Here is a 25900-nt window from a genome sequence, read left to right as displayed (position 1 = left end):
ATATAACAAAGAAAAGACGACAAAAAGAAAATTACTCCATAATAGCAAAACTAGTTTCACATAAATGTAGTCTCTTTTTGACCCTCCATATTTTCAAGGGAAGTTAAAACTAAGTTGTTAATATTTGCAATCATTACATTTTCTGATAAAGAAAATAACTTTTATGGTTAAATTTCAATTATTCAATTACTATATGATGAATAAAGATTTCATCATAAATATTGAGCATTAAATAGTAACTAAAATAGAACATACCCTCTCTCTCTGTGTCTTTCATGGATAAATAAATAAAATCTTAAAAAAAAAACCCACAAAAAAAGAAGTTAGTCAGCTTTTAACTAAAGTTATTTTTTAAAAGATTTTATTTAATTTTAATTTTTAAAAATTTTATTCTTAATTTTAATTCCAGTATATTTAACATACATTGTTATGTTAGTTTCAGGTGTACAATATAGTGACTCAACAATTCTATACATTACTTAGTGCTCACTATGGTAAGTACACTATTTAATCCCCATTATCTATCTCACCAATCCTCCCACCCTAAAAAACATTTTAACAGGAAGAGTATAATCAAAGATCAGTGACTTCATGAAAATGCAAGACACTTAACCAATGATAAATCTACTTCTGCCATAATGCTAGTGACCTTAAAGAATCCATAAATGAGTTTCTAAGAGAAATATCTGACTTTTAAAATATAAGTCAACTGAATGATAAAAAAGGTAAAATTTTCAAAGGTTAGAGCATTGCATCATAGAGCTGGAGAAGGGAGATTTGCAAAGTCAACACTGGAAAGAAAATCCTGGTAGAATGTATTATTAAGATTGAATCAAATTACAATAAAAGATGAAGAAAGTAACTCTGAATTTTAACAAAAGTAATTTGAGAAATTAACAGTAAACTTAGCAAAGTGGTGACTCAAAAAGGTTGGAACACAACAAATGGGAATAGTTCTGAAAAAGAAGTGAGAAACAAAATATTTATAAAGATCAGAGATACCTAACCCTAAGAGACAGCCAAGGGGAGATGCAGTTAACAAAGTGGTTAGGCACATGAACAAAAACTAATCAGGAGACAAGTCAAGAAAAGAATAAAATGTAGCTTTTCTTCATATCTGTCAAACTTATTACAAATCTTTTTATTTATTAGGAATATTTTGATACATACAAAAGAATATATGACACTCTGTAGTCCCTAATAATTAAAGTATATGATTCACCACTGAAACTTAAAAACTAGAACATTACCAGAATCACAGCATCTACTTTATATTCCTCCTTATTTCTTTTCTCTCCCTCTCAACCAATAAGTATGTTCATAATTTCTGCTTTTTGTTCCCTTCAGAGTTTTACTGCAATGTATACATTCCTAAAATGCAGCTTTTGATTTTGTTTTTTTAGCTTTTGATTTTGAATCTTAAAAAAAATAGTACATGTTGTAGTCTTTTGAAACTAGCTTTAAAAAAAAAAAAAAGAAACTAGCTTTTTTCCCACTAGCATCATAACACTAAGATTTATCTGTGCCATTGTGAGATTTTCATATATTTCATCATGTTTATATTTCACATTATACATTTTAGCACATTTTATCATTTACATTAATAATATTCCATATTCCAGTGAATATTTGGTTGTTTCTAGTATTTATGCTATTACAAATAGTGCTATGAACATTTTAAGATTTTTATTTATTTGAGAGAGAGAGAAGGAGAGAGCATGAGTAGGGGGAGAGGAAGAAGGGGAAGGAGAGGGATGATCAGACTTCATGCTGAGAGTGGAGCCTGATGTGGGGCTCAATCTCATGACTCTGAGATCATGACCCAAGCCAAAATCAAGAGTTGGATGCTCAACCACCTGAGCCACCCAGGCACCCCTGAACGCTTTTATACATGTCACCTGGTTTATGTTTGCAAGAGCTTCCTTAGGGTATACTCAAAAGTTGTAGTGCTGGGTCAATGCCAATGTTAAATTTTATAGGACAGTGACAATTGTTTCCCAGGTACACACCTATATTTCATTTCTTAGCTTCCCTTGCAGGAACAAGTAGCCACATAACTAAGAGCTAGCCATGGGAAGGGGGCTAGCTGGAGGGAAACCATGGTTGAAAATAGCAGCACTTCCTTCAAACAAGTTTTTAATAACTGTAGAGAGCAGGGCTTCCTTGATGACTCAACATACCATTCCCAATATTATTAGATGAACAGTAAGTAAACTTCTATTGTGTTTTAGACATTGGGTGATTATTGGATTCATATGCCACATTAGCTTATTCTACACTAATAAAGAAAGAGACACATTCATTTGAGGAATATAAAAAATAGTGAAAGGGAATAAAGGGGAAAGGAGAGAAAATGAGTGGGAAATATCAGAGAGGGTGACAGAACATGAGAGACTCCTAACTCTGGGAAACGAACAAGGGGTAGTGGAAGGGGAGGTGGGTGGGGGGATGGGGTGAATGGCTGACAGACACGGAGGGGGGCACTTGACGGGATAAGCACTGGGTGTTATGCTATATGTTGGCAAATCAAACTCCAATAAAAAAATATAAAAATAAATAAAAATTTAAAAAAGACACCTTGAAGTGGGGTGCTTCCAGAACAAAAGTCTAAAATATGTGAGATCTGCTTAATGGCTGACAGCACAGGAACAGAGCTGGTAACTGTGATATTATTGCCTGTGATAATGTGGAGGGCAGACACAGTATGTAGATCTAACCTAGAGAAGAGGCTAGAAAGTGCCAAAAGGTTAGTGACTAATGGCTTATCATTGCTGTATTTAGCAAGGCATTACAAGAAAGTAAGCTACTCAGGATAAAACTGGTTAGCTTGCAAGCAGAAAAAAGGAGAGAGAGAGCACAGAAACTGAAGGCCTTGGACTGTTGAAAAAGCCAATTATGTCTAAATATTACTTTCCAAAATTTGAAAGTACCTTGAGCTACAAGAGATTACTTGAAATTCTCTGTTAAATATATTAGCTAAGCCCTGTAAGAAAGACTAAAGTTTCTTCCTTTCTTTCCAAGCCTATTATTGTTGCAGATACCACTGAGAAAGAGAAGCATAGAGGCAAAAAGTAAAATACAGGAGTCCTGAGGCTGTAGTCTAGGAAATATCTGTGGGTGGGTTACAGGCACAGCGAACTAACTAGAATCAAATCAGAAGACTAGCGACTTCTTAAATTCTGTCAAGTCCATCCAAGATCTTGGCCTAAAATATCCCAATTATAAACTCATCCTCAGGTGTCCAAAGCTGCACAGGTAAGAAATGACTGTGAGATAGGAAGAGACCCCAAGATATCCCACTTCGGGAGAGTTATGGAAGAGGAAAACCTTCCAGAGGTTGGAGTTAAGGTCACCAAAACCAGTGGCAAGAGAATTCTTCACAGAAAACAGAGTAGGAACTTCCCCTACTGCCAGCACAAGGGGGACTTCTTAATGCTGGCCTAGCAGAATCCCATCGTTGCTATAGAACAGTAACTACTGTGTCTTGCAATCCTCCACTTCTCAAATTTTGTTTATTGCAGTCACCCTGTCCCTGATCCTGAACAAGGAGAGGGGCAGTAGTTGGAAAAAGGTAACAAAATCATGAAGCAACACATGCAGATATGATGGAGAGGACTGTATATTAGCCAGAGATCCTACACTTGGAGCTGGATGCAGTGAATGGATGGGATTGGTTCATCTCTTGGGGATGAAGTGTGTTCTGTGTGGAAATAAAGATCACCAATATGGTAATCTGGTAACCAGAAAGGCAGACTATGGCATAAGTAGCTAGCTGCTCACAAAATGTCATGTTTTTCTCTTTTCCTGGGCATACATGCCTAATTATGTGCCCAGGAAGAATAGGGCTATGTGGATTTTGGAGAACAGCTAGCTGAGTCTGCTTCTTTTACAGCAGTCAGGTGGGGCTATGTGGTTGGATTATTATCAAGCTAAATGTGAGGCCATGATATGTGTCACTTGCACACAGGAATTTCCCAGCATGCTCCTCCAAGCAATTATCTAAATTTTACTATAGATTACCATGTGTCATTAATATTATGCGTCATCAGTACTTTTCCCCTAAAATGGTGTAACATAAAAATTTTTCAAAAGGATTTAAAAATATACAGCAGATAAATGTTAACCAAAACAAAGCACAGTCATGCTATTATTATTAGACAAGACAAATGTCAAGATAAAAAATATAAATGTGAATGGAGATAACAGCTATATAACAATAAAATATTTACTTCACCATGAGAATGCAACAATTTAAAAATGCATCTCTGTGTAATAATACTGCCTCAAAAGATGTAAAGCAACAAACTGACAGAACTACATGGAGAATTATACAAATAACCATTACAATTGTACATTTTGACATATTTCTCTTTGTTACTGACAGGTCAAGGAGGCAAAAATCAACAAAGGTTAGACCACTTAAAACAATCTTAAGCTAATCCACCTATATGACATTCTAACATCTGACAAAGCACATATTCTTTTAATGCACACATAAAACAAATGTTGAAAAATACAGACCATGTTCTCTAACCATAAAGAAATCTAGTATGATGTAAATAAAAAAGGGTAAAGTTAAAATTATTATATATTTGGAAATTAAGAAACTTCTAAATAATATATGGGGGATTCTGGGAAGATGGTAGGGATATAGCTTTTGAATTGTTACAAATCCTCAAAAACAACAACTACGTAGCAAAAGCAATACAAAAAAAATATTTAAAACAAAACTACATGAACAAAACAACACTGTTAAGAAAATGAAAAGATCAACCACAGACTGGGAGAGAATATTGCAAAACATATATCTGATAAAGGATTAGTATCCCTAACATATATGAAAATTTTCAAAACTTAAGAAACAAACAATCTAACTTATTTATTTATTTTAGAGAAAGAGAGAGCAGTCTGTGCCAGCCAGGAGAAGAGAGAAGAAGAGGGAGAGGGAGAGGGAAAGAGAGAATCCCAAGCTGACTCTGTGCTCAGTGTGGAGCCAGATGTGGAACTCAATCTCACAATCCTGAGATCATGACCCTGAGATCATGACCTGAGCCAAAACCAAGAGTCAGATGCTCAACTTATTGAGCCACCTAAGTGCCCCACAACCTAATTTAAAATGCACAAGATATTTTGAACAGACAATTCACTAAAGAAAATATATAGATGCCAAATTAGGCACAAAGAGATATTCAGCAATTCATAAGCGAAATGCAATTAATTGTAATAACTTTACAAATGTAAAAATTATCATAACAACTTTGGACAGATGGTAACTAGACTTATAGTGGGGGATCAATTCCTAAAGTATAAAAATACTGAATTACCATGATGTATACCTGAAATTACTAGGATATTGTATGTCTTTATACCTCAATTTTTTACCAAAAAGGAAAAAGAAAGAATTTTAACAGGGAAAAAAAAAAAAAAACAGCACCCCTCAAAGTATGTTCAGTGTTCAGAGACTCATGACAATCATCTCAGACTCCTTTAAGGATTCCACAGGTCAAAAGTATTCTCAATACAAAGATATTATTTACCTTTTCTGTATTAATACTTCCATTGATGGTGCAAAAGAAATGGTAGGTAAAATTGGTGGTTCCTTAGCACAAATAAAGGCAGTGGGATGAACTGTACTTAGAGTCATTTTGGCTTTCAATGCCAGGCCCTCAGTGTTTAATAATAATAATAATGGGGGAGTACCTGGGTGATAGTGGTTGAGCATCTGCTTTGGCTCAGGGCGTGATCCCGGGGTCCTGGGATTGAGTCCCACATCAGGCTCCCTGCATGGAGCCTGCTTCTTCTTCTGTCTGTGTTTCTGCCTCTTTATCTCTCTGTGTCTCTCATGAATAAATAAATAAAATCTTTAAAAATAAATAAAATATTCTTCCCTTTTCCAACTACATATACAAAGCTTTATGGTAGAAGCAAATGAAATAACATTTAAGATAATCAGGAAAAGAAAATGTAAAGAATGACGTTTATATCCAGCAAGACTGGTTTTCGAGTATAAAGGGCACAAACTGGTATCCACATACAAGACCTTAGAGAATACTGTTCCCATGAACTCTTCCTAAAGAATGAATCTTCTGGAGAACAAGCACCAGACAACAAAATGACTACATAGACATCAAATAGAGACTAGTGTGAGCATTATTCATAAGCTCAAATGAGAGTTTAAAAGGAGGGGGTACAATATATGATGGGTATACACCTGACAATGTAGATTTAGTACAGTCATTTGAAAGCAGGAGTGAGGAGAAAGAGAGAACATATGCAAAAAAGTCACATTTTCAGTAATTACCCTGATAAAAACTATATTAGTATTGTTATTCTGAGGCTATAGTGTCTGTGTTGTGAATAAAGCAAATGAGCAAATATAGGAATATTCTAATTCTATAATCTCCTATGTCAGAACCAGGATTATTAGTATGAAAGAAAGGAGATACAGATGTTCAGACTGATGAAGTGATAACTTAAAATCCTGAATTTGCATCAGATATATCAGTATGAAATCATGAGTTTCTCATCTCTCTATATATGTTCACTATATTGAAAAGGCCTAGATATACCTCTAGTAACCAGACTGTGGTCCTGAAATATCCTTTCCCACAAAAAGAAACCAATGCTTCTTCAAAAAATGGCTGATTCCAGGTCTAGGGCAGGGAATATATGAGATAAATCTAATACATCTATATATTTGTCAAGAAGGCAACTATCAAAACTACTAGGGTCATGTAAAAGGACTGAGGAGTCAAAGATAAGATCATTTGAATTTCAATAAAAGTAATAATAGCAATGAGTTGAAAACCATTAAACAGGTTTAAATTAATACATTTATAATACTTGTAAAAAAATCTAAGTCCCCTTCAGAAGATGGTAAGAAACCAACTAATTTTTAAGTAATTTCAGACTTATATGAAAGTTGCAAACTTATAGAAGTTTGAAAGTTTCAAACTTACAGGAAAGTTTCTCATTCTTTTTCTACATACACATATACATATACATATATATATACACACACACACAAACACACACATATACATATATGTATATGGAGAAAATATATATAATGTTATAAAATATGTTACATTAATTAAACAGGGAGGCTATTAGACTGACTCTGATGCTTTGGCTGCCTACTTAAGCAACTAAAATCTAAGCTTTTAAATGCCCCAAAATTACAAAATCAGAACACTAAGGACAACCAATCACAAAGGGCAAATGAGGTTTTAAGATATATCCAACTAGATCACTTCTTGTCTTTGCTTTCCCACCTTCTCTATGAAAGCCTTTCCCCTGGCTCTGACTGGTAGAGCACTCTCAGCTACTCCTGGTTCAGCACTCCCCCACCCCAATCCAACAGAATCTTGCTCAGATAAACTCTTACAACTTTTAATATACCTCAGCCTATCTTTTAACAAATATCATATATACATACATATATGTAATTGTCTCTGAAATATTTGAGAGTAAGCTTCAGACATGATACTCATTTGCCTCTAAATACTCAAGTATCTCCTAATAACAAGGACATTCTTGTTCAAAGACACAGTACAGTTATCAAAATAAGGACAGTAACAGAGTACTATCATTTAGTCTATAGATCTTATTCAAAATGTGCCAACTATGCCATTAATGGCCTTTAAAACAAAAGAAAAACATTTTTCTTCTGGCCACAGGACCACATATTACAGTTAGCTGTCTTTTTTCCTTAGTCTCTTTGAATCTAGAACACTCAACCTTTCTTTATCTTTTTTTTTATTTTGATATTTTTGAAGCATATAAGCCAGTTACTTTATCGGATTTCCCTCTGTGTGTCCAATATTTCCTCACAATTAGATTCAAGTTATTAATTTCTGTCAGGAATGCCACAGAAATAATATTGTGGTCCTCTTGTTCATCACATCAGGAGGCACATGGTGTCCATTTGTCCTGTTATTGGTGATATTAATTGTGATTATTTGATTAAAATGATGTCTACCAGATTGCCTCATTATAAAATTACTATTTTTCCCTTAATTAATAGATTTTTGGGATGTCTGGGTGGCTCAGTGGTTGAGCATCTGCCTTCGGCCCAGGGCATGATCCTGGGGTCGCAGGATTGCGTCCCGCATTGGACTCCCTGCATGAAGCCTGCTTCTCCCTCTACCTGTGTCTCTGCCTCTCTCTCTCTCTGTTTCTCATGAATAAATAAATTTAAAAATCTTTAAAAAAATAAAGATTTCTGTGGAAGATTATTTGAAACTATGCAAATATTTTGTTTTCCAAATGTCATGCCTTCCCATACCTCACTTCCAAAAGCTGGCAAATAAACAGAAAGAATGAGGCATTTATCCTACTTTCTAATGTAAACTGTAATACTTTATAATCAAGTAGAAATGAAGATAAATAGCTCTTTACAGAAGTATGCTAACAAATAAATGAAAAAAGAATCAGAATATCAATTTGCAGCTCCAATATGTCAAATGATCTAAGCAATAAGCATCAATAGATGTTAACATCCCCCATTAAAAAAGAAAACCAGACATTTTGTGACCCCTGATGAAAGAATATCACATAAAAATCTTACCAAAGGGAGAACCTGAGTCTGATCAAGCCTCTGGAGCCAGCTATCAATTTCCAATAAATATAGTTGATAAAGGAAACATGCTGAAATTGTACCATGAGGATGCAGTTAGCAAACTCTGACTGTGGGAACTTCTGAAAGTCAAATAACCCAAATTCTTTTAACAGCATATGTATGGAACAGAAAGAGATGAACAGGGGACCTGTTAATTATCAGACTTAAAAAGATTTTTAATTTTTAGTAGGCAAGACAACAAACTATATAATGTCTAGGGATGTACATTTGGATAATAAATCTAAAAATGAAATACAATAATAACTATAAAAGTCAAAATAGTGGTTACTTCTGGAGAAGGGAGAAACGGTTGTGATTTGGATGGGATATGACATGGAGGCTCCCGAAAAAATTAGGAATAGAACTGCCATATGATCTAGGAATTCCAGCTCTGGGCATATAACGAAAGAAAATGAAAACAGGATACTGAAGAGATACATGTACTCCCATGTTTATTGCAGCATTATTCACAACAGCCAAGATATGGAAACAACCTGATTGACCATCAACTGATGGATGGATAAAGAAGATGGTGTGTGTGTGTGTATATGTATGTGTATGTGTATTAGTTACCCATGAAAAAGAAGGAAATCCTGCCATTTGCAACAGCATGGATGGATGCTGAGGACATTATGCTGAGATAAGTCAGACAGAAAAAGACAAATATCATATGATATCACTTACTGAACTCATAAAAACAAAGAGTAAAATAATTACCAGGGGTAAGAGGTAGGGGAATAAAAGAGGTTGTTTCAGGGTACAAATTTGTAACTAGTAGATAAATGAGTCCTGGAGATCTATAATGATAATAAGCAACAATATTGTGGTATAAAATCAAACCTGCTAAGAGACCAGATCTTAATTATTCCCACCACAAAAAAGAACTGATAATTACATTATGTGATAGAGGTACTAGCTAAAGCTATAATGACAATCACACTGCAATATATAAACTACCAAATCAAACGTGTTGTATATTTTAACTAACACAATGTAATATGTCAAGTATATTTCAATAAGAAAATTTGTTACAACCTTTGGAAAGCAATGGTTTTGTCATAAGCTGTAAAATGTTCTCTTTCTTTGATCAGTAATTCCACTTCAGGAAGCTGTCATGAAACAGTTTAACAAAAGAAGAAAAAATGTAAAGTGGTTATTTGAACTTTATCTACAGTTATAAAAAAAGCAATAAAAAGGTTAAGTAAATCATTCCTTATGCACTCTATGGAATATTAAGCAGCCACTGAAGTGGTAATTATGAAGATTATGTGCTGATAGGGGAGGGTAATCATAAAATGTTAGGTAGAGGAAAGCTCAGAGGAAAATGATTATATTCCATGCACTTCCAACTAAGTGCAAATAAATATACACATGGGCCAAGAGTAGAAGGAAACTAAATTGTGCAAGATTCCCCAAATACAGTATAATTTTTTCAAGTGCTGTTTCCTCTGCTTGGAATATTCTCACACACATATACACTCATATACCCACCCACACAAGACACATACATACACACAGGCACATGTTCACATATACATTCATATACACACACAAGCATACCCACCCAATACATATATGTGTACAGATAAGTACACGTTTACAAATACATACACATATGCTAATGTGCACGGCTATGAATTGAACCAGATACTCCCAAAATTCAAATATTAAAGTCTTAAACCCAAGTGCCTCAGAGTGACTGCATATGGAGACAAGATATTTAAAGATATAATTAAAGTAAAATGAAGTCATTAGAGCGGGCTCTAATCCAGTATGACTTATCTCCTCATAATAAGGGATTGAAACACAGACAGCTATAGAAGGAAGATCATGTGAGGACACAGGGAAAAGAGGGCCATCTACGAAGCCAAGGAAAGATGTCTTTGAAGAAACCAACCATGCTGACACCCTGTTCTTGCACTTCTAGCCTCCAGAACTGTGAGAAAATAAACTTATTTTAAAGCCAAAATAATAATAGTAACAACTATAATAAGAAGAACCAAATAATAAGAAGAAGAACCAAAAGGTGTTCTTTAAAAGCACTGACAAAATAGGTAAACTTTCAGTAAAATTGATTTTAAAAAATGGGGTGAGCGCTTAAACATAAATTAATGATATTTCAAATGAAAATAAGTACATGACAGCACATACTTCAGAGTTAAAAAATAAAAATAAAACCATCAAAACTGGCTAAAATAAAAAACACAAACAACAAATGTTGGTGAGGATGCAGAGAAAAATGAACCCTCAATGCACTATAGCTGGGAATGCAGACTGGTGCAGACACTGTGGAAAACGTTATGGTGGTTCCTCAAAAAATTAAAAATAGAATTGCCATATGATCCAGTAATTCCACTACTGGGTATTGACTTAAAGAAAATTAAAACACTAACTTGAGGGATGTCTGGGTGGCTCAGTGGTTGAGTGTTTGCCTTCAGCTCAGGGCGTGGTCCTGGAGTTCCAGGATGGAGTCCCACATCGGGCTCCCTGCATGGAGCCTGCTTCTCCCTCTGCCTATGTCTCTGCTTCTCTCTCTGTGTCTCTCATGAATAAATAAATAAAATCTAAAAAAAAAACAAAACAAAACACTAACTTGAAAACATATACACACTCCTATGTTTACTGCAGCATTATTTACAAAAGCCAAGGTATGTAAGTAACCTAAGTATCCATTGATAGATGAATGGATAAAGACAACACAGTGTGTGTATGTGTGTACACACACACACACACACACACACACACACACACACACACTGGAATATTATTCAACCATAAAAAGGAATGCTAGTTATAACAATATGGATGGACAGAGAGGGTAAAATACTAAGTGAAGTAAGTCAGAGAAAGACAAATTTATGATTTCACTCACATGTGTAATTTAAGAAATAAAAGGACAAAGAAAAAAGAGACAAACAAAAAACCAGACTCAAATACAGAGAAAAAACTGGTGGTTGCCAGAGAGGAGGGAAGTGGGGTCATGGGTAAAACAAAGGAAATGAAGAGTACACTTATCTTGATGAGCACAGAGAAACATATAGGATTGTCGAATTATATTGTATACCTGAAACTAATATAGCACTAATATATGTTAATATTTGAATAATAAATAAATAAAATAAGACACAGTGGGGTAGAATATCCTTTAAGAAAAAAAAAAAACTACCAAGACAACAAATTTTAAAACCCAGACAAAATGGACAAATTCCTAGAGAAATGAAATTACCAAAGTGACTCAAGAAAAAATAGAGAAAAATTTAAAATTAGTTAAAAACTTAGTTAAAATTAGTTAAAAACTTTCCCACAGAGAAAATTGCAGACTCAGACAATTTTAGAATTTTAGTTCTATCAAACTTTAAAAGAACAATTAAACCAAAACACACAGGCTATTTCAGAGAGCTGGAAAAGACTTGAATACTCCACAACTCAATTCTACACACTTAAATTAATTCCAAAATCAGATAAAAACAATGAGAAATAAATTTAAAGGCCCTAGTTACTCAAAAATACAGATGTCTTCTGTGTGTACTGGCACAAAGAAAATTAATGAATGGAAGAGAATAAAGACTATATATCTATTAAAGAGCAGAATATATGATGGGGTAATGACATTCTTCTGAGTAAAGGAAGGACCATTTAACAAATGATTCTGAAAAAAATTGATAATCCACAAGGAAAAGAAAATAAAAATGATTCTATCTCATAAATAAAGACCCACACCAGAGTGATTAGAAACTGAAATATCAAAAACAAAATTTTTAAACTTTTAGAAGAAAATACACATGAATATATCTGTCCTCAAGGTAAGTCATACATGTTATTGCAAATGGCAAGATTTCCCTTTTTTTATGGCTGAATAATACTGCCCTATGTATATACACCACATTTTCTTTATCCATTCTTTATAACAACTCAGGTTGCTTCCATATCTTGGCTATTATAAGTAAAACTGTAGTAAACATGGGGTGCATATATCTTTTCAAGTCATTTTCATTTTCTTCAGATCAATACCCAGAAGTGAAATTGCTGGATCATATGGTAGTTCTATTTTTAATTTTTTGAGGAACCTCCACACTGTTTTCCACAGTGGCTTCACCACTTTACATTCCCACCAACAGTGTACAGGGGTTCCTTGCTCTCCACATCCTCACCAACACCAACACTCACATATCATTTCTTGTCTTTTTGATACAAACCATTCTGACAGATGTGAGGTGATATTTCATTGTGTTTTGTATCTGTATTTCCATGATGGTTAGAGATGTGAGCACCTTCTCATGTACATGTTGGCTGTATGTATGTCTTGGGAAAAAAACTCTAGCCAGAAAGAAAAGACTGACATATTTGACTTTATAAAAGGTGCTTGGTTCATCAAACTATGCCTTAAAGAATGAGAAAAAAAAAACTTTTAAATTGGAACAAAGAACCTGTCAGAAAACATTAAGCTCAGTACAAAGGTTGTACTGAGAATATAAGGAACTCAATAGAATTCAAATTATATTACAAAGATATGGTAATCAGAACAGTATGGCATCAGCATAAAAACAGACACATGATCAATGGAACAGACTAGATAGCCCAAATATACCCATGCATACATGGTCAATTAATTTACAACAAAGGAGCCAAGAATATACAATGTAGAAACAACCGTCTCTTCAGTAAGTAGTGCTGGGAAAACTGGAAAGCCACATTTAAAGAATGAAATTGGACCACTATTTATACCACAAACAAAAACAATGAAAATGGATTAAAGATGTGAATGTAAGACTTGAAACCGTAAAAACTCCTAGAAAAAAAAAATACAGTCAAGAGGCTTCCTGACAATGGTCTTAACAATGATTTTTTGGATTTGACATCAACAGCAAAAATAAGCAAAAAAGGCACAAAAAAACCGAGTAGGACTACATCAAACTAAAAAGCTTCTGCATAGCAAAGGAAACAACACAACGAAAGGCAATCTACTGAATGGTAGAAGATATTTGTAAATTATATATGTGAAAAAGTTAATATCAAAAATATAAAAAGAACTTATTCAACTCAATAGCAAAAACAAAACACAAAATTGATCCAAACAATCCAATTAAAAAAATGGGCAGATGATCTAAATAGACATTTTTCCCAAGACATACATACAGCTAACATGTACATGAGAAGGTGCTCACATCTCTAACCATCATGGAAATACAGATACAAAACACAATGAAATATCACCTCACATCTGTCAGAATGGTTTGTATCAAAAAGACAAGAAATGATATGTGAGTGTTGGTGTTGGTGAGGATGTGGAGAACAAGGAACCCCTGTACACTGTTGGTGGGAATGTAAAGTGGTGAAGCCACTGTGGAAAACAGTGTGGAGGTTCCTCAAAAAATTAAAAATAGAACTACCATATGATCCAGCAATTTCACTTCTGGGTATTGATCTGAAGAAAATGAAAATGACTTGAAAAGATATATGCACCCCATGTTTACTACAGTTTTACTTATAATAGCCAAGATATGGAAGCAACCTGAGTTGTTATAAAGAATGGATAAAGAAAATGTGGTGTATATACATAGGGCAGTATTATTCAGCCATAAAAAAAGGGAAATCTTGCCATTTGCAATAACATGTATGACTCAGAGGGCATCATGGTAAATGAAGTCACACAGAGAAAGACATACTGTATGATCTCACTTATATGTGGAATCCAAAACAAAAACTGAGCTCATAGATATAGAGAATAGATTTGTGGTTGCCAGAGGTGGGAGGCAAACAGGTGGGCAAAATTAGTGAGTGAGGTCAAAAGCTACAAACTCCTGTTATAAAGTCATGGGGATGTAACATACAGCATGGTGACTATAGTTAATAATACTGCATTGCATATTTGAAAATTGCTAAGCAAGTAGATCTTAAAAATTGTTATCACAAGAAAAAATTTTGTAACTATGTATGGTGATGGATGTTAACTAGACCTATTGTGATGTTCATTTCACAATATATACAAATATCGATTCATTTTACCATATACCTAAAACTAATGTAATGCTATGTCAAATGCATATATAAATTATTTTAAAAGTTAGATTTACTGTGTTATGGTACATAAAATCCAGGTCAAACACCAGAAGTTACAAAATGCTTACAAAATCTATAGGCATACTCAGGAGGGAGAAAACATAGCCTTGAACTTGGGGAAAGCCTTAGGCTGAACTAAGTGAAAGTGGGGTAAAGCAAAAAAGACATTTTCAAGAAGTAGAATGAACCCAGGAGAGAGCAAATTAGAGAACAACACTTTCAGAGACTGGAACTAATTCAGAACTGCCAGAATTAACAAGGAAGTTGGAAAAGAATGAGAAATGGGACAGAATAAGAGTTAATAAGTATATATTTCTGGGAGAATAATTTAGGTCATAACAATTTAAATGCACTTTACACTAAAGGTAATAGGAAAGGTTTGAGGCGGGAAAGAGGCAGAATCAGTAAGATAAAGATAAGATAAAGAAATAACAAAATAGAAAATTTTAATAATCTCAGTGAATAAAATATGAGTTTTAATCATTAAAACCCCAAATTGCCCTCTTGTAAAGATTATTAAATTGGGACATTATTTGGCTAATTGGATGAAGAAAAAAATACAGAAGATAGAGTATTAAAAACAAGAAGAAAATAAAACCAACAGCAAATCCAAAGGCATCGTTAGACTTTTAATGTATAAGCATTACCCCAACCCAGGCAAAGGAAAATTTACTTCTGCCATGATTTGGACTTAGATGCCAACCCTAAAATAGTACATAATAGTATACAGAGGTAATGAAAAGGCCTTTAAGCTTCTGCATCTGATTTCTACACACAATAATTCAGCGGTGTACTGCCTCATGCAAGACAAGAAAAAATGATAAAGATGAACAAACAAAAAAATTCTTTAACAAGAAAGAAAAATCTGCACAGATGCTTTAACTTGACTTTGCAGTATGTATCCCCCAAAAGAGCATCTTACCTACTAGGCTGCCTTGGAATACACATAAGGCATCACAGACAGCAGGAGGTAGACGCACCAGTCCTTGAAAAAATCCATGGAATGCTGAAACCAACCAGCAGGTAAGAACACCCACTCAATGCTACACCCAAACAGGAAGGAGCCCTTCACTGCATGGCTCCCCAAGGTCCCACAATTACACATAAGCACTGGGCTGTAACTTAATGATTGCAACAAAAACCACAATTATTGGGGATCCCCGAGTGGCTTAGCAGTTATGCACCTGCCTTCCGCCCAGGGCATGATCCTGGAATCCTGGGATCAAGTCCCGGAATCAAGTCCCGGGATCGAGTTCCACTTTGGCCTCCCTGCATGGAGCCTGCTTCTCCCTCTGCCTATGTCTCTGCCTGCCTCTCTCTCTCTCTCTCTCTCTCTCTGTATGTCTCTCATGAATAAATAAATAAAATCTTAAAAAAAAGAAAAGATTCTCTCTCTCCCTCTCCCTGTGCCCCTCCCTCTGTTCTAAAAACACACACACACACACACACACACACACAATTATTTTCACTCATGGAATTGGTTTATGATTTTAAGAGAAGGAAAATTTGAAAATTTTTGCACTAGTCATTTCATAATTTTCCCTAGCAAACTAGTGAAACTGACAAATATATGTAACTGTATAGTTGATTTCATTTGCCCAAATTATTAGGCTCAGCTTTCCTGTTGAGGGCAATCAAACCTTCCCTTCACCAAGCCAACAAATACTATTAATACTTAATTCCATCATGTATCCACATAAATTTTACATGGAGAGAGAATGACCCAAATAATGATGATTTAAGGTTTTATAAATGTGTCTAATAAGAGGTTTCTTTCATTATTATTTATTACCAACAAGAGCTTTGTCCTCTCTGAATGTTTTAAAATACTTACTACATGCAGCACTCCCTATCCCTTATGAGGTAGTTTACATGTGTCTTCATTACATCCTCAACATCTGAAGACAACCATGATAGAAATAAAACCTAAGGTCAAAAAGTTAATATCAAAATTTACAGTCTTGGGTCACCTGGGTGGCTCAGCGGTTGACCGTCTGCCTTCCGCCCAGGGTGTGATCCTGGAGTCCCGGGATCAAGTCCCACATCGGGCTCCCTGCAGGGAGCCTGCTTCTCCCTCTGCCTGTGTCTCTGCCTCCTTTTCTCTGTGTCTCTCATGAAAAAATAAATAAAATCTTTAAAATAAATAAAATTTACAGTCTGAGTTTTAGGCCAATACTCAGTTCACCTAAGATTTTTTTTTTTTTAAAAAGGAATGGGTCTTTGTAAGGAACTACATTTTTTATAATATGATATAATCATCAGTTGTCATCACAGCTCCATTATTAGCCTGCCTAAGCCCTAAAAGTTGTCAGTTAAATAACATTTGGTAGTGCACAATTTCCAGTGAGACTGAATTAGACCAGAGCGATGAAATCAAGCACTGGGTTACATTAACTTATTAACCAGGTTCTTTACTGAGATTGTTAGTACTAGTATATGCTGAGATCTCTATCAGGACAGCTTGCTTTTATCAGTTGTTTGCATTAAAATTGACTACATTGTCAAGTAGCATTTAATAAGTAATTCAGGTGTCCCAAAATGATCTTCATTAATGACAATAGAAGCTAACATTTATTTAGCATTCATTAAGTGCCATGCACTCTAACAGCCAGCATAACCCCGGTCAGTAAGAACCATCACTATCTCCATTTTATAGAGGTAAATCACTTTAGGGTCACACAAGTGGTAAACGGGGGAGCTGAAATCTCAAACAACTCTGGCCCCAAAAGTAATACAATAACAATGAGGATATATAAGGACAACCCAACTCACTAACAGATATATAGATTTCAACAAAGTAAAGATTTTGATTGTTATAAGCATTACATAACTGACTCCCTAGGGAGAGTAAAATTACAAGCTATTGAATTGTGTGAACATAAAGGGTAAAGAGAACTGGAGTACCCTTAATTTATGAAAGAAAGATATGTAGAAAAAGCAAAATTGTGAAAACTTATTAAGCAACAAACTAAAAGTGGGATGGTAGATGGAAACTGTAAACAGGGGATCCCTGGGTGGCTCAGCAGTTTAGCGCCTGCCTTTGGCCCAGGGCATGATCTTGGAGTCCCGGGATCGAGTCCCGCATCGGGCTCCTGGCATGGAGCCTGCTTCTCCCTCCTCCTGTGTCTCGGCCTCTCTCTCTCTCTGTCTATCATAAATAAATAAATATATAAAATAAAAATCTAAAAAAAAAAGGAAAGAAAAAGAAAGAAACTGTAAACAATATTGGGTAGTCCTAAAACTAGAAATAAGATGATCAGATGAAAAACCAGAGATTTTTCTGAGTGGATTCAAAGTGATATGAAGAGATGAAAAGAAACACACAATTCCAGGTTGTGCTCATTAATAGTTCCAAAGGGGAAGCTGAGGCTTTGCTTGATGTAATCAGTAACGGGACCTAGCAGAGAATTTAAGAGGGTCCCTGGTAACAGTTGTAGTAAAAAAAAAAAAAAAAAGGCAGAGACAAGATGACCTGGCTGCAAGTAAATAAGATTATCATTAAGTCAAATAATTCAACTCTACTGATGAAGTAAGACAGAAGGTAAATAGGAGGAATACAACAGGAACAGAAAGTTTGCACCGTCACAGAGAAGTCTATAGTGTGAAGTAAAAACGTAAACGTAGGACAGACACAAAGCAAAATAATCAAGACTTAAGCTCCATGAAGGATGATAAAGATGGCTACTTTGGCTCAAACCCTTCTTCAAAATTTTGCTCAGAAAGCAAAAGCAAAGGGCAGAGCTACTATTATTGAAAACATAAAGTATGAGAGTAAAATGGCAGAGATGATTTAAAGGCAAACAAACATTAAAATACCATGGGCAGCTGGAGTTAATTCTGAGGCTCACAAGTCAAAGAAGACCTGTAGCAGCAGTACTTTAAAATTTAAATTCCGCTCACAAACTCCAAAATAAGAGAAGTGGGAATGCAAACCTATGAATAGACATATTTTGAACATTTGGTCTCAAATGGCAATTCTTTTTGAAAATTGATCTATGTATGAGCCTTGTGGTATGATTCAAAACCTGTAACTGCAGGATTCACACAGCTGGGTCTATCATGAATCCTTAAAAGAACTAAAATTTCTAAAATAGCAGTTCAGAAATCACACTAGCACAAAAAGTGATATAACGCCTCCCCCCTTTTTTGTCAGCAGACAGAAACTGTTCCAAGGCTGAGAACAGTGTCAAAGCTAACCCTACAAAAGGGGACAATATTAAGTTAGTAGCTCTGAGTCGCAGATAGCAGTATTATTTATGGGAAGAGTGGAGTTTAATTACACCCCAGTGCTGAATGACTAATAATGGTAGATCCTCCAGAGTAAGAATGACATGTTCATGTTACAGCTTGATGTCTATTGTAGAGACATCAAATGTTCCGACCAAGAATGAACCACTGCACGACTCCAGAGAATACCGCGCACTTTGTCATCTGTTGTGGATGGCATCCCCTCCAATTGTGCAGTAACAGACTGCCCATCCTAACCCAGCCATGTGGGTTCTAACTGCTCTCTATGCTTGATCAAGACCTCCTAGGTTTATATGAAAAACATAGTATTCCTTTCTTGTTACCACTTTCTTAACTTTAAAAGGATCTAAAAGGCCAAAGAATATTCTCTCTTATCCAAATAAGTATTTGTTTTACTGAAATATGGTTGCTGTATTTTTCATACGATCCTGTCATGACATAATTTTCTTTTTAATTAACTGAGTAAAATTAGTTTATGGCAACAATATCAAACAATACCTGATGACTAATGGGACACCTCTGAAGCCCCTCAAATGTGATCACTACCACAAAGAAGCTAAGGGAATGGAGTCATCTGGTCAATTACTTACTGTATGTCAGCCATTTCCCAAAACTTTTTCCATAGAATGTGGAATTAATATGGAATATTAATTAATATGGAATATTAAAAGGGTTCCATGGTCAGTAAGTTTGAATTGTCACAACTATCCATCTGGGAGTATCATCATGCAAACTAGCCTATCGAGGTCCTGAGAAGTCATGCAGTAAAGAAATTGGTTTCATTATCCCAGTGCTTCCCATCATTATTTGATCACAAAACTTGTATTTTGTTTGGTTTTGCAGAATTATCAGTGATATGAGAAGAGTTTGGGAAATGCCACGCAAAGATTGCCATGTATACATGTATTAAATTACTTGTAAATAATTAAAATCTAACATCCAAAACTAAAATTGGATTTCTCTGATGATTGCAGAGTACTAGAAGAAACTGTAGTGTCTCAGGATCAACAAACATTGGTTGATAGGTTTATTTGGTAAAATGACAAGCAAGATACTATTTACTGTATATTCAGTGATGCCAGAAACACAGGACAAAAATCATGTTTTATAGTACTCACTGCCACTGAGCAGATAATTCTCACAAAATGGATAAAAATATATCAATATTTAGACTGAGCATTTCAACTTCTCAGTAAGAACATATAACTGTACTTATTTTAAAAGTGATTTATCAGAAAACATCTAAATGTCTGGGACTTCAGGAGCTCAATATCCTGTTATTGACTACATTGAGAATATCTACTGATACCAAAACAATGGCACCTACTGTAGATTATTACAATACTTACCACATTACAAAAAGAATCCAGACCAATGCTATGTACATACTTAGTACATTCTGGATTAGACCAAGTAAAATTTAACAACAAGCTGAACAGCATTCTATAAAACAAAAACAAAAAGTCAGTTAGGCTAATTCTGTCTGTTTTTCTATGCTATGGACTCATAGTGAGAAAGAAGATTGTCTTGGAACATGATGACTGAATCAAATCTGAATTCAATAGAGTTTATCTACATTTACCTTAAGAGAAGTTCTTTGGGTAACTTTTTGTTAATAAGGCCTTCATCATTATTTGAGAAAACCTAAAAGAAAAAAAACAAGGACATTGTTAAAGTGTTCCTCAACTAAAAAAAAAAAAAAAAAGTTACATGATCATAACACCCCCAATTACTGTCCTACATATATGATACTAATTTCATTAAGCCACCACAATATTGAAGTGGTGGATTTAATGGATATAAAAAGAGTTCATACCCCATCACCCTTTCATAAAAATGCAACACATCAATTTCTATGCTACAGTGTATTAGAAGTTCTAGTTAAGGCTATTAGGCCAGAAAAATAAATGGCATCCTGATTGGAAAGGAAGAAGTAAACTGCTTCTATTCACAGATAACTTGATCCTGTATACAGAAAATTCTCAAGAAATCCATAAAAAACCATTAGAAGTATCAAAGAATTCAGCGACATAATATACAAATATGCAATAAATTTATATGAAAATAAATTGTATTTCTGTACGTTAGCAATGAACAACCTGAAAATAAAATTAAAACAATCTCATTCATGGGGCACTTGAGTGGCTCAGCCACTTGAAAAACCGACTCTTGATTTCAGTTCAGGTCATGATCTTGGGGTCCTGGGATCGAGCTCTGTGTCAGCAGGAAGTCTGCTTGGAGATTCTCTCTTTCCCTCTCCCCCTGTCTCTCCCCCTATTTTCATTCTCTGTCTCCCTAAGATAAATAAATAAATCTTTTTAAAAAATCTTATTTACAACAGAAAAAGAATAAAATATTTAGGAATAAATTTAAAGAAATGTAAGACATATATTGAGAACTCACACAAAAAAAAATTTTGAAAGAAACTAAAGAAAACAAATTGAAACGCATCTCATGTCCACAAATTTGAAGATTTAAGAGTATTAAGTTAGCAACATTTCTCACACTAATCCACAGATTTAGTGGAAATCTCCATCAAAATCCCAGGTGTCTTTTATTTTTAATTTAAGAGTTGATCCTAAAACTCATATGGAAATGCAAGGGTCTCCAAAGAACCAAAATAATCTTGACAAGAAAAACAAAGTTGGAGGACTCATACTTCCTGACTTCAAAACAGTAAGTTACAGTAATTGAAACATTATGATACTAGCATAGGATAGAAATATAGATCAATGGAATAGAATAGTCTAGAAATTAACCCTTATATTTATAAGCAATCAATTTTGGGCAAGCACTAAGATAATTCAATGGGGGGAAAATAGTATTTCAACAAACGGTGTCAGGACAACTGGATGTCTACATGCAAAACAATAAAGCTGTATCCTTACCTCTCATTACATTAAAAAATTAACTCAATATGATCAAAGATCTAAAAAAATATGAGTTAAAACTATACCCTTTAAAAGAAAACATAACCATAAACCTTGGTGATCTTGGATTGTGTAATGGTTTTGGAGCTGACACCAAAAGTACAAGTAACCAAAGAAAAAATGAATTGGTTTCATTAAAATTAAAAACCTTTGTGCTTCATAGGACATCACCAAGAAAGTGAAAGGAAAATCCATAAAATAGGAAAAAATATCTTCAAATTGCATATCTGATAAGAGAATTATATCCAGAATACATAAAGAACTCTCACAATTCAACAAACAGAAAAATAAACCAGTTAAAAAATGAGCATGAGATCTGAGTAGACATTTCTGCAAAGATGATACGCAAACAGCCAATAAGCACATAAAAATAAGCTCAACATAATTAGTCATTAGGAAAGGGCAAATCAAAATCACAATGAGATATTCCACAGCCACACAGATGGCTAAAATAAAAAGATAATAATGGCGACACTGTGGAGAAATTGGAATCCTCATATACTGGAGATTAAAATGATGCAACCACTTTGGTAACAGTCTAGTAGTTAAACATAGAGCTACCATATAAATTAGCAATTCCAACCATAGGTAGTATCTAAGAGAAATAAAAAAAAGTGTCCAAACAAAAACTTGCACATGAATGTTCACAACACTATCACTCCTAATGGCCAAAAAAGTGGACACAATCCAAATGTTCACCAGCTGATGAATGGATAATCAAAATGTGGTATATTCATACTTTGGAAAATTCAGCAATAAAAAGGAATGGAAATGGATATAACAGAAATGGCCTTGAAAGTATTACACTATATAAAAGACACATATAAAAGGCCACATATTGTATGATTCCATTTACATTAAACATCCAGAAAAGGCAAATCCATCAAGAGAGAACATAGATTAGTGGTCACCTAAGACTAGATGATAGCAGATGGGTATGGAGTTTCTTTTTAGAGTTATAAAAATGTTCTTGAATTAGATGTGATGAAGACACAACTTGGAGAATATACTAAAACACACTGGATTGTACATTTTAAGTGGATGAAATCACAGGATATGTGTAATACCTCTATCTATTTCTAGATTTTATTTTTAAGTAATCGCTACACTTGATATGGGTCTGGAACTCATAACTTTAAGATCAAGAGTCGCTCCACCAACTGAGCCAGTCAGGTGTCCCTGTAATACCTCAATTTTAAAAACAGGTTAAAAAACCCAGATATATCCTAACCCATCAAAGCAAACTGCAGAAATGGAAAGAATGCTGTAAAAAGTATCCTACATTCATTTTTAAAGTACTTTCAATGATTACGTTTAGTAGTGTGATTGCTGACAAAACTGGCTTCATCTTTGGCCCTCCATCTTGTTCTCCCCTCTGGTGTAGAGATGGTGCTACCTTAGAAAACTAGTAGACAGCCTGCTCGGGCACACAGGTGGTACCACTTAAGGTATCTAGTACAGATCCTCTAGTACCAGATGGCATCACTTTAGATAACTACCTTGTGACCACACCACCATACCCCTTGTACTATAAAAGTGTGGGTCAAGGTCCAAGTTGGGTGGAGAATGTGTAGTACCCTGGATCCTCCATCTACCTGCTAGCCCAATACCCTGTCAACAAATGACTGAATAAAACTCTGTATTAATGGTATGGAGTAGATTGCTTCATTTTTCAGTGTTAAAGTGCCTTCTCAATCTGGAGGATGTATTACTGACCTTCCTCTACCTTTTAACAGTGAGATACTAACATTTTTTAAGTGTCTGTTGTATTCCAAACTCCACTTAGCACTGTGTTCATTAGATAATTTACCTTTTTCTAGTTCCTTGAAATGTAAGGTTAGGTTATTGATTTGAGGGATTTTTTCCTCAAGATTTTATTTGAGAGAAAGAACAAGAGAGCATTAGTTGTAGGAACAGGCAAGAGAGGAAGAAGCAGACTCCCTGCTAATCAGGAAGCCTGACATGGGGCCCTGAGATCTTGATCCAAGCCAAAGGCAGACGCTTAATCAACTGAGCCACACAGGTGCCTCAGATCTTTCTTCTTTTTACTGTAGGCATTTACAATAAACTTCCCTCTGATCGCTGCTTTCACTGCATCCCATGAGTTTTGATATGTTGTGTTTTCAATGCCATTTGCCTCAAATTATTTTCCTTTTTTTTAAGATTTTATTTATTTATTCATAAGAGACAGAGGCAGAGACACAGACAGAGGGAGAAGCAGGTTCCATGCAGGAGTTCAATGTGGGACTTGATCCCGTACTCCGGGATCACATCCTGAGCCACCCGGGCGTCCCGCCTCAAATTATTTTCTGATATCCTTTTTAATTCTTCTTTCACCCACTGGTTATTTAAGAGTGTGCCATTTAATTTCCAAGTATTTGTAAAATTTCCAGTTTTCTTTCTGTTTGTTTTTTCAATCTCTGGCTTCATTCTATTGTGATAAGAGAAGATACTTTATGTGAGGTCAATCTTTTGAAATTTATTAAACTATTTTTTGTGGCCTAACATAAGGTCTACCCTGGAAAACAGGACAGGTTCCAGAGGAACAGCAATAGGTTCCATGGGCATTTGAGAAGAATACGAATTCTGCTATTGTTCAGTGGAGTGTTCTATACATCTCCAGTAGGTCTATTTGGTTTATACTGTTGTTCAAGTCTTCTGTTTCCTTATTGAACTGCTAACTGCCATGTTACTGAAAGTACGGTATTGAGGGTGGTGGTGAATGACACCATGACAATCTTCACATACCTCAATAGCTGTCAGAAGGATAGGCTTATTTTCCGTTATAAAGATCAGTAAATCAAAATTACAAGATTGCAACTCAACATAAGGAAGAACTGGATAGCAATCAGAATAGCCTATACTAGAATGTTTTACTCTTTAAAGTGATGATGCTCCATCTACAGTGCTCCTATAGAGATGACAGAACCAGGAATGTTAAGAAAAAAATCCCTTCTTTCAGTGGGAGGTTTGAATAGAAAGCCCCTAAGAACCAAATTTAGTTTACTGCATCTATCATCCAGGTTCTGCTATGTACTTCTCTGTCACCTTGGATACGTCATTTAATTTTCCTATGCCATGATTTCCTCTTTTGTAAAATGGGAATAATAGATAACCCTGCCACAAGGGTTGCTGTGAGTTAAATGAATTCGAATATGTAAAATGCCTATAGCAGTCTTGGCAAATAGTGAGTACTCAACAAATAATAGTTATGATGATGATTGTGAAATCTCTATTATTGAACTGTTTCCTTTTTAATTCTGTCAGTTTGCTGTACATATTTTGGGGCTCTGTTGTTTGGTGCATGTATGTTTATAATTATTATAACTTCTTCAAAAATTGGCCATTTATCAAAATATAATGACCATCTTTGTTTATTGTTTTAACTCAGAAGTATATTTTGTATGATATCGGTAGTATTTGCATAAAAAATCTTTTCCTATCTTTTTACTTTCAGCCTATTTATCTTTAGTCTATCAGAGGTCTCTTATAGACAGCACATAATTGGATCATGGGTTTTGGGGGTTTTAATCCATTCTGCCAGTCTGTATTAACTTGGTAAGCTTAACAGTTTTACATTTAAAGTGATTACTAATAAGGACTTACTTCTGCCATTTTGCTATTCTTGTATACTGAAGTATATCATTAGATGAATTTCAATTAGGTCAAGTTAGTTGGTAGTGATGTACACATCTTTTATATCCTTACTGATTATTTTTTTACCCAAAAATTCAATTAGTAAGAGGTGTTGCTATTTAAAACTACTGATTGTACATTTGTTTCTTTCTCCCTTTGGTCTAGTTTTGTTTCATATATTTTGAAGCTTTGTAGTTAGGTACATAAACATTTAAGATTGTTATTTATTTTCAATGAATTAACCCTTACAGCATTATGAAATGTCTTACTTTCTAGAAATTATCCTTTTTCCAAAATCTACTTTGACTGATATTAACATGGCAACACCAGCTTTCTTCTAATTTTGCATCTTTTTTATCCTTTTACTTATAATCTTTGCGTTTATATGTGTGTGTACATACTTATA

At 34.7% G+C, this 25900-nt stretch overlaps 1 protein-coding gene across 6 annotated transcripts in view; it reads right to left on the bottom strand.

Moving 5' to 3' along the window:
- Nucleotides 1-25900, bottom strand: part of FBXL2 (F-box and leucine rich repeat protein 2) — a 110707-nt gene that overhangs the window by 66152 nt on the left and 18655 nt on the right. For 2 of the 6 annotated variants that reach the window (XM_077865938.1, XM_077865939.1), the window contains exons 2-4: nt 20511-20572; nt 20278-20371; nt 9656-9729 (exon numbers count right to left, since the gene is read on the bottom strand). In XM_077865938.1, the coding sequence (XP_077722064.1) occupies nt 9656-9729; nt 20278-20371; nt 20511-20572 (230 nt within the window). Of the gene's footprint in view, nt 1-9655; nt 9730-20268; nt 20372-20510; nt 20573-25900 lie in introns of all 6 variants that reach the window. The other 4 variants (XM_077865940.1, XM_077865941.1, XM_077865942.1 and 1 more) reach the window with 2 other exon arrangements.

This window comes from Canis aureus, chromosome 22, assembly GCF_053574225.1.
Source record: "Canis aureus isolate CA01 chromosome 22, VMU_Caureus_v.1.0, whole genome shotgun sequence".
Taxonomy (NCBI): Eukaryota; Metazoa; Chordata; class Mammalia; order Carnivora; family Canidae; genus Canis; species Canis aureus.
The sequence above is the reverse complement of the archived record's forward strand: the minus strand, read 5'-3'. Positions and strand labels throughout refer to the sequence as shown.